Source organism: Gossypium hirsutum, chromosome D05, assembly GCF_007990345.1.
Source record: "Gossypium hirsutum isolate 1008001.06 chromosome D05, Gossypium_hirsutum_v2.1, whole genome shotgun sequence".
Lineage (NCBI taxonomy): Eukaryota > Viridiplantae > Streptophyta > Magnoliopsida > Malvales > Malvaceae > Gossypium > Gossypium hirsutum.
In genome coordinates this window covers 20,730,525-20,740,880 of record NC_053441.1, presented here as the reverse complement: position 1 = coordinate 20,740,880, position 10,356 = coordinate 20,730,525, and the positions used below count along the sequence as shown (strand labels likewise).

At 32.0% G+C, this 10,356-nt stretch overlaps 1 protein-coding gene across 1 annotated transcript; it reads left to right on the top strand.

The window, feature by feature from the left end:
* The first annotated feature begins 5,916 nt into the window (after positions 1 to 5,916).
* LOC107902589 (probable protein phosphatase 2C 9) lies at positions 5,917 to 9,506 on the top strand. Its single transcript, XM_041094275.1, has 6 exons — positions 5,917 to 6,309; positions 6,416 to 6,512; positions 7,256 to 7,495; positions 7,590 to 7,866; positions 8,702 to 8,856; positions 8,995 to 9,506. Exons 2-6 carry the CDS (start codon positions 6,480 to 6,482, stop codon positions 9,133 to 9,135), a joined length of 846 nt encoding a protein of 281 aa, XP_040950209.1. The 5' UTR covers positions 5,917 to 6,309; positions 6,416 to 6,479; the 3' UTR covers positions 9,136 to 9,506.
* The last annotated feature ends 850 nt before the right edge of the window (positions 9,507 to 10,356 follow it).

The following is a 10,356-nucleotide window of genomic DNA, read 5'->3' as shown; positions in this document are numbered from 1 at the left end:
TAATACTGCTTTTTCTCTTGTGCACATTGATTTGTGGGGACCTTATCGAGTTTCTACTCATAGTGGTCATAGTTTTTTTTAACGATTGTTGATGATTACACACGAATGACTTGGGTTTATTTGTTGCGCTCTAAGAGTGATGCTCTTATATGTCTCAAACAATTTTTTGTGTTGGTTAAAAATCAATTTTCTACTGTAATCAAAACTGTTCGTAGTGATAATGGGTATGAATTTTTTTAAAATGAATGTACTGAATTTTTTAATATGTCTGGAATTGTTCATCAAAGTTCATGTGTTTATACTCCTCAACAAAATGGAGTTGTTGAACGAAAGCACAGACATTTACTAGAAGTCGCCTGATCCTTAAAATTTCAGTCTCACGTGCCTAGCAAATTTTGGGGTGAGTGCGTTTTAACTGCCTGTTTTTTGATTAATCGTCTTCCTACGCCTATTTTAAGCTGCAAATGTCATTTTGAGCTATTGTATCATAAGTCACCTGATTTTTCTCGATTAAAGGTCTTTGGTTGTCTAGCTTATGCTACTAATCCTAGCTACCATGATAAATTTTCTCATAAGGCTATTCCATCTGTATTCATGGGTTACTCTCTTGTACAAAAAGGATACTTGCTGTTTAGTCTTGAAACCAAAACCTTTTTTGTTAACCGAGATGTTGTTTTTCATGAAACCATATTTCCTTTTAAGATTCCCACCAAACCGGTTTTGCCTTTTCCTGATGTTGATCCTTCTATTTTTCTACAACTTGAACCTTCCTCTTCCTTGTTTATTCCATCTTCTTCATCTTGTGTACCCGAGCCATCTTTTAACCCTTCTATGCCTACTGCTGTTCCTTTACAACGTACTACGAGGTCTGTTAAGCAGCCTCCTTGGATGAAGGACTACGTCTACTCTAACCAATCGTCCACTTCTTGTGCCACAGGTTTGTTTCCTATAGTTGCTGTTTATTCTTCTTCTCATTTGCCTATTCATACTCAATTGTTTGCTGCTCATGTTTCTTCTTTACTTGAACCCCGTACTTATGATGAGGCCCTTTTGGATCCTCGGTGGGTTGATGCCATGCAAAAAGAGATTCAAGCTTTGGAGGCTAATGGTACATGGGAGATTGTTCCTTTACCGCCTGGCGTTGTTCCCATTGGCTGCAAGTGGGTTTACAAAATTAAATATGCTTCTGATGGTTCGGTGGAACGCTTTAAAGCACGGCTTGTTGGTAAGGGTTATAATCAAAAGGCTGGTATTGACTTTCATGACACTTTTTCTCCGGTCGTTAAACAAGTCACGGTTCGGACGGTGATAAGCATGGCAGCCATTCATAACTGGCCTCTTTTTCAGATGGACGTATACAATGCGTTCCTTCAAGGAGACCTATTCGAAGAAGTTTATATGGAAATTCCAGTTGGTTTTCGCAGCCAGGGGGAGTCTCATGTATGTCGTCTGCGTAAATCGTTGTATGGTCTGAAGCAAGCGTCCAGGCAGTGGAACTCGAAGCTTACAGAGGCTTTAATACGAGGAGGATATGTACATAGTAAATACGACTATTCCTTGTTCACAAAGGGGGATGGAGGTAACATGGTTGTTCTACTCATATATGTGGATGATTTATTAATTACAGGCAGCAGTGCTAGCATGATAGATGAATTGAAGCAGTTTCTGCATTTGAATTTTAAGATGAAAGACTTGGGTGTATTGAAGTTTTTTCTTGGAATTGAAATAATGAGATCAAATAAAGGGATTATATTGAATCAAAGGAAATATGCTTTGGAGTTGATAGCTGATTTGGGATTAGGAGAAGCGAAGTCAGTATGTACACCGCTGGAACAGAATTTGAAACTCACATCAATTGAGTATGATGAGTCGGTACAAACAAAGGTGGATGGAGATGATTTAGTCACGGATGTTACAATGTATCAAAGGTTATTGGGAAGATTGATATATTTGACAAATACACGACCAGACATAACGTTTGCGGTTCAACATTTGAGTCAGTTCATGCACAGACCAAAAAAATCGCATTTAGAAGCTGCTTTTCGGGTGGTACGATACATAAGGAAAAATCCTGGTCAAGGTATTCTATTATCTGCAACAAGCAAGACACAGTTGATTGCTTTTTGTGACTCTGATTGGGCTTCATGCCCCATGTCTAGGAGATCGGTGACTGGTTTCTGTATAAAAATTGGAGAATCCCTTGTTTCGTGGAAGTCAAAGAAACAGACCACAGTTTCCCGATCATCGGCAGAAGCGGAGTATAGAAGTATGGCAATGGTTGTAGCAGAGGTTGTATGGTTGAACGGTTTATTGAAAGAAGTTAGTCCCAATCAATTTGATAAATCATTGGTTCTTTCAGATAGTAAAGCAGCGTTGCAAATTGCTGCTAATCCCGTTTTTCATGAGCGGACAAAGCATATAGAGATTGACTGCCATTTTGTAAGAGATAAAATCAAGGATGGAACGATTCAGATGCAGCACATTAGAACAACCGAGCAACTTGCTGATTTGATGACAAAGGCCTTGAGCATCAAGCAACATGAGTTTTTAGTATCCAAGTTAGGGGTTAAAGATATATATCAACCCTCAACTTGAGGGGGAGTGTTGAGAAGTTAATGTAGTTAGTAGTTAGCAAAATTAGGCAGTTACAAGATTAGTTAGTTAGTTAAACAAATAGTCTATAAGTGTAAACATACTCTGTGTATTAAACAAGTAAGTGAGAATTTTCTCAACAAGCTAAGTCTTCCCGGGATTCTACTTCGTTAGCTTCACGCTGCTATGACGTGAGTTTTGTCGTTATATATTTTGCAAAAATTTATAAAAAAGAAACAATATTATTGTATAATTGTTTGTGTTTTTTATTATATAAAATTAGAAAAAAATCACATAGGTGGAAGTAGAAATTATGACTTCAATTTTTTTTAAAATCTTAAATTTCAAAAAATATTTGTCATTCCAATTAAAATATCATTAATTATTTAAATAATTTTGTATTTACAAAAAAGAAATTTATCCGAAGTGTGTATGTCAAAATAAGTTTGCTGGACCGTGTTATTTTCGAATATAAATGCTACCAACCATTAATTATTAATGGAAATTTTCGACAATGTTTTTTGTTTTGCTTTATAAGATTCAATTAAAGAATTTCTTTTATATTTTTTTATGATTTATGAGTGTGTATTTTTATATATAAAAAATTGAAATTTTAACTACATGTGAAACAATATTTTTTCGGAACATAAAAATGCTATTGTATCAATTTAAAATTTAGATTTATCACAAATATGATTATTTATTATATTATTAAATTGATATTATAAAACAAGTTATCAAGTTGATATAAGTAAATCTTGTTTTCATATCAGATTACACTTTGACAATAATTTATTTAAATTGGTACATTAATGCCTACACAGATTATCAAAATAATAATAACTTAAATTAATATTGTAATTATATAAAAATTAAATTAAGATTTACTTCTACAATATAGGTCTTTTGGCATGCATCATCTAAGCTTTGAATTTTTTTTTTAAAGTATGTTTTGGAATCTTATTATATCTGCTGGAGAATTTGTCTTTTAATTTTATCCAAGATTTAAATCTCTAAAATTTATAAAGTTTCAGTATAAATTTTGTTTCCCAAATTTGAATATTTAAAAGAAATAAGATATAATTGAATTTCAATCAGTATTAGCATAGCAATTACTCTATAAATATTTTATTTAGATTCTAGTCATCAATGATTATTTCATTTCCAGAATAATTTTAGTTTATCATTCACTATGTAACCTTTTTCTTTTAATCTCTTTAAAAGGTAAATTTAAAGGTATATGTCGATTTTAGAAAAATAATAGAGATATAATTAAGTTAAAATTTTGATTATTTACGGAAATATGTCATATTTTTATAGATGTGACAAAAACCCGTTTTAAGAAAAAACATTTTTGGAAAAATACATTTCACAAAAAGCGTCTTCTTTCATCCTTGAGTCACAAGTTCAACTCTCCTCTACACTTGTGTTCTTTATTTCATGTTGTTTCAATTTTTTTTTATTTTTAATTAATAATTATCTTATCTGTATAAATAAAATAATAAATATGTACTTATATAACGAATATATATTATTGATATTTACCATTATGTTCAATATATTTTATTTTTAAAAAAACATCAATTAATTTCTTTTGAAATATTTTTCTTGGGGAGGGATACATTGGTGTAAAATTTAATTAGTTTTACACCCTTTCATAACTTTTTATACAATTCATATTTTAACAATCTAACCGTCATATTTCATGCTCCATTCATGTAGATCATGCATAGACCAAATCATGGGTCAGGTCATCCGCCCAGACTCGAAAGCCCGCCTGAAAAGTAAGAGGGTTTAGATAGAAAAATATGACCAAAAAATGAGTTTAGACAAAAAAATATACATGATTTTTAAATGGGTCGGGCCTCAAGTAGGATTTTTTTGGCCCGGACTCGAATAAGCCTAAACTTTTTTCCTTCTATTTTTTTGTTGTTATGCTGTTGTTTTATTGTTGTTATATTGTATAACTATGGTTTTATTGTTAATTCTGCTACTATTTTAGAGACATTTACTTACTAAGTTGTAACTATCTTAATGTTATTTAAGTATAAAATTTTTTAACATATTTTCAATTTGTTGGAAAACATATATTTTAATGTTTTTTTAGTGTATTTGATGTATCATATTTTTTAAATTAATTTTAAATAAAAAATCTAAAAAATTAATATGTGCAGGCTGTGCCAGGCTCGAGTTTAGTATTTTTAATTTAGGCCTGGCTTAGACAAAATTTTAGGCCCATTTTATTGGGTCGGGCCAGGCTCGTGCCTAGAAAATGGGCCTAAAATTTTACTTTGGCCCAACCCATTATCAAGTCTAAATTCATATTACTAGATGAAACTATAATGATATTTGAAATAATTAATTAAAATATTTCACATATAAAAATAATAATGATATTTAAAATAATTATTTAATTTTAAAATATTAGAATTTATCATAATCACGTCGAAAAAATAAATTTTTGACATATAAAAAAATTATATATAAGGAAAAATAAATGAATAAAATAGTTGATACACTTAAAAAACATTTTTTACATAATGATAGATATAAAAAATATATATTTATTATATAATTACAAATTTATTGTTTTATTGATATAAATAAAATAAGTATTAATTAAAAATAAAATAAAAAATTTGAAAACAATATATTTATTAACTAAATAAAAAAGAACATGAAAAAAAAAACACATATGCTTGATGGAGTAATGGAACTGGGAAAAGCATTATTGCCATGTATAAGAAAAATCATTCAATTTCCTTAAATAATCAAAAGTTGAACATACCCCTAATTTTGTCCGCTTTGCGGTAAGTTGTTTTTTGAAATGTTTTATTTAGTTGGGGATATTGTTTACTAATATTACCGTACACAAAATCATATTTATGTTTATTAATGAATTTTACATGAGTATAACTTCTTTGGTAATTAATTAATAATTTATATCATCTTAAAACAGACATGTTCAAGGGTTGCCCAGTTAGGAGTTGGTTATCGATTTACGTTTTAGTTAAGTATTAAGCAAGCTAACCATTTTATTTTTTAATAATTTACAAAAAAAAAATCAAATTTCAACTTATGATTTGTTACCACAAATTCTTCACCAATTAACATAATCCAAGTCTTTGAATGAAGAAATTAATTTAACTTGGTCTAATTGATGATTGATTCTTAACTTAATTAGCATACCAATATAAGATAATATTAATTTAAGTGTGTTGAAGTATATTGAAAAGAGTTATGAGTAATTATAAGTATTGTGTAACAAAAAAGATATGACCAAAATTTATGAGAAGATGGAAAACAGACTGAAACAGCAAAGTCAACATGAAGAAGTCTGCTTTGTGGCAGCTTTTTTTTCATTATATTGTTAACGATTCCTTTTTCACATAAATATTATGATATATCATATCAAATAGCAAAGGAAGACTCTTCCTAGAACGGTCACAAGTAATCATTCAGGCAAAAGCTCCATTCTTTTTCTCCAAATTCCAATCTTTTTTTTAATATTAAGCACTAGTTTTTAACCCTTTAAAAGAAAGCTTTCAAATATTATTCAATTGCTTGTGCAAATTAACAAAAGCCAACCTATAACAAGAAGAGGAAGAAAACCCCAGCTGATAAACAAAAAGGAAAGCTGTTGTAGCGGACACCTACTTCACCCAGCAGTAGCAGAAACAAGGCATATTTTGGCCTTCTAATTGATTCTTTATCTTGGTGATTCTTTCATGCTCATCCTTTTGTTTTTGTTTGTGGCTTTGAGGGTTTTCCTTTAACGATACTTTTTTTGTTGGGGTTTTGATGATATCTTTGAATTGACCAGGAACTTGATGCTGAAGAGAATTTAGTCAGGCAAATTAGAGGTTTTTGCAGAAATTTTATTTTCTATGGATTGGTTGTGCTGCTTTAATTCCTCTCAGGTAAAGCATATTTGCTGCACTCTTTTAAGGCTTTTCTTAGTACTCCTATGTTTGGGAAAATAAAACTTTCAATTAATTGTGATGAAACTTGGAATTTTTATATAGGTTAGTTGTGTGATTAATTTTGAGGTTATGTTGCCTGATTTCAGTAGGTATCTTATATGAGCTACTTAAGAGTGATGATTTTGGGTTGCAAGAATGGTCTGCATATTGAAAGGATTTGATCATTCATCTTAGATGTGTGTTGGGATTGCTATAATTTTTCATGAACGCTTCCTAATGATGATCTGTATGGCATATAGTCATAAATATATTCTTTTCTTTTATTTATTTTTTATTGTGTGATTATATTGCAGATGTTCCTAACTTGGTAAACCAATTTAGAGTTTTTCTTTTAATACAGGTTATGCAATTAAATTTTTTTTAAAAAAATCTATTTGCCCAACAGTCTTGTACAAGAAGTTCATCATATGATCCTGTATATTGATTTATTATGAACAGTCAGTACACAGCTTGTTTAGAAGGGAAATTTGGATGAACTTTCCATGCTACAAGAATTTACTCTTTGGGGTTCTTTTTCCCTTTTCGTTGTGTCATCTTTTTCATAATGTTATGTTGATGCAACATATTTGATGGTTTTTTATAGTAACCGGATTGGTATAGGTTTTCTTTTGGTTGGTGTTAAGCAACGTGGCTAAGTGAGGCTTACAAAGAGACTTATTGTTACTGTTTTATCATTTTAGTATGGAGGGGGGCGTTCATCATCTACTTCTGGCAAGGGGAAAAGCCATGAGGGTATAATGAGGTTTGGTTTCAGCCTAGTAAAAGGGAAAGCAAGTCATCCTATGGAGGATTATCATGTCGCTAAGTTCATGCAGATTCAAGGTCACGAGTTGGGGCTTTTTGCTATCTATGATGGTCATCTGGGAGATAGTGTACCTGCCTACCTACAAAAGCATCTGTTTGCCAATATCCTAAAGGAGGTGGGATGTGCCATACCATTTTTAATAGGGTAATTACATGTTTTGGCTTATTACTTTCAAATCAACTTATGCTTTCATTTCTTACTTTTTCTAGGAAGAGTTTTGGGTTGATCCCCGCAGAGCCATTTCAAAAGCTTATGACAAAACAGACCAAGCAATTCTTTCACGTGCTGCTGACTTGGGTCGTGGTGGATCCACTGCTGTAACTGCAATATTGATAAATGGAAAAAGTCTATGGGTGGCAAATGTTGGAGATTCTCGTGCTGTTCTTTCAAGTAGGGGTCAGGCTACACAGATGACTACAGATCATGAACCAAACACCGAACGAGGCAGCATTGAGAACAGAGGAGGATTTGTCTCAAATATGCCAGGTCTTCTACTGCATCCAATGTTTACAAGTTCATTCGTTTTTATGCACGTACAGTGTAATATGATAATAATTTATAACATGTTTTGGCAAAGAAGTTGAATGGTTGAATCTGCTGGTGATCTTTAAGCTGTTTGCAGCTTCTAATGCTTAGACACTTATGTAGGAAGTTCCTAAAAGAACTTATTATCCATGTAGTTTTGATCCTCATTAAGACACTGATGGTTCAGTTAGTTACTCCATCTACCAAGAACACATCAACTACATTGAAAAGAAATTTTTGTCTTTACGGTTCACTACCTTGTAATTCTCTTATTTTTCTTCTTTTTATGGGCGCATACATTTAATTAGTGGTTAAATTTACTTTTTATTGCCAAGTATTAATTACCTTGTTAAGTCAATGAAGATGATAGGCTGATTTTGTCTTGTTGCTGCCAGCCTATTGTGGGCATTTATTAGATTCAAGTTACTGATTCTTCCTTCATTCCTAATATGGAATCTGCAATAATTTTAGGTTACGATAATGACTCTGTAAGTTGGTTGCTTTACTCAAAATCCACATCATTGGCTTCCTTTGCATTTTTCTTGATGTATCCATTGAAAAGGAAACTGCAAGTTACCATGATTTTTTTATTTATTAATTTTTATTATTTTGCTTCTCGTGCCTTGGCCTGAAATACATTCAAAGATACCACAAAAGAATTGATGGCCCGAAAACATCAGTTCAGCTAATTCTAATCCATGGAAATTCTCACTATAGAGTGAAACATAAGGCTCTTGCTCTAGTAATTTTTTTCGTTTTGAAATTGTTGAATTTGCTGTTTTGTCATGCTTAACAGGAGATGTTCCTAGAGTTAACGGACAACTGGCAGTTTCACGTGCTTTTGGGGACAAGAGCCTTAAATCACATCTGCGGTCAGATCCAGACATTCAAAACGCCAAGGTAGATGGCAATACAGACATTTTAGTCCTTGCTAGTGATGGTCTTTGGAAGGTAAATTCTTTTGGTTTTGATGCCTCTGTTCATTTATATTTATTCACTTCGTGCACATGCAAGAAATTGTCTCAATGATGCATGAGCTAGTAATAGTTCAGCAGGAGTTTTATTTCCCGTTCTTTATGCTTAATCCAGGTGATGACTAATCAAGAGGCGGTTGATATTGCAAAAAGGTTCAAAGACCCACAGAAGGCCGCAAAGCAACTGACCACCGAAGCAGTTAAAAGAGACAGCAAAGATGACATATCTTGCGTCGTCGTTAGATTTAGGGGATAGAATCGTTTAAATCATATTGCTCTCGGGTGAAGTGCTGAAATAAGAGTTTGTTTACCCAGGATGGCAATTTGTGGATTAGACCAACATGAAAATGCATATGGCTGCTTGGGGTAATCCTTGAAGTTCTGCAGAATCAAGGTTTGGAATTTACGAAATTATTATTCAAAAACAAAATACAGGTTTTAACTCATGTAAATTTGTTTTATCTATTAGCCTTTGATGTTTGATTATTATTATTACTATTATTAGGAATTCATTGTATATGGTAATGGTTGTCACCAGAAATTTCTCAAGTCTTGGAGTGCAGATGAAGTTGCCTGTTTTAAATTGTGGGTGCAGGAATTTGAATTAAAAGTTTGTTTTTCAGCAAATTGGGTTACTTTGCTTCTATTCAACCTTAACCTCATTCTTCGATTCAATTGCTATAATTTTTAGTTTAACAATCAGCCAAGTGGATGAAATTAGTTGAAGTAAGGTTCAAATTGATCCTACAGTCTTTGCACTAATCCCTACATTTATAGATAACTAGACTTGCATTTGTTATCCCGTAGATTATGCTGTCCTCTCCGTGGTTTCTTCTAGGATTTGATTGATTGAATGGATAAAAAAATGAAAATTTTGGTAGTAATGGGCCTTAAATGTGGATAAGTTTACCCAAAAGTCAAGATGCAACAGTTAAAAGAAACCCAGAAAAGACGACCCAATACAGGCTCAAAGCACCCACGTTTTGTTTGGTTAATGGCATTCAACAGTGTTGAATCAAAACCAAAAGTGAACACTTTCGCGAATTATCCGACTCAGAGGCATATGCATCGTGGAATTTGTATCCAAACTTCCCACGCTTAACTGCATTCAATTTCATATACGTGACCTGATGATTCCCACATTTATTATCTTAACAAATATTTTATCCAACTTTAGCTTCCTTTTTGCTTGCTTACTTGATTGGACGTTGCAATTAACTTTAAAACATTATACATCAAAAATATTATCACACTACTTATTTATTTAAAAATATTATTTTTTTCTTAAATCGGACCCATTATGTCACATGACCGATTCATCAGGGTGGTGACACGTTGTTATGCTTATTTATTTCAAAAAAAAATATTTATGAATCTATCATGTTCATCCTATTGACTTTGTTATAAAATTAAAAAAAAAAGTAAGAAGACAAAATTTCAAATGTATGAAGACTACATAAATATAGAATATTTTAAT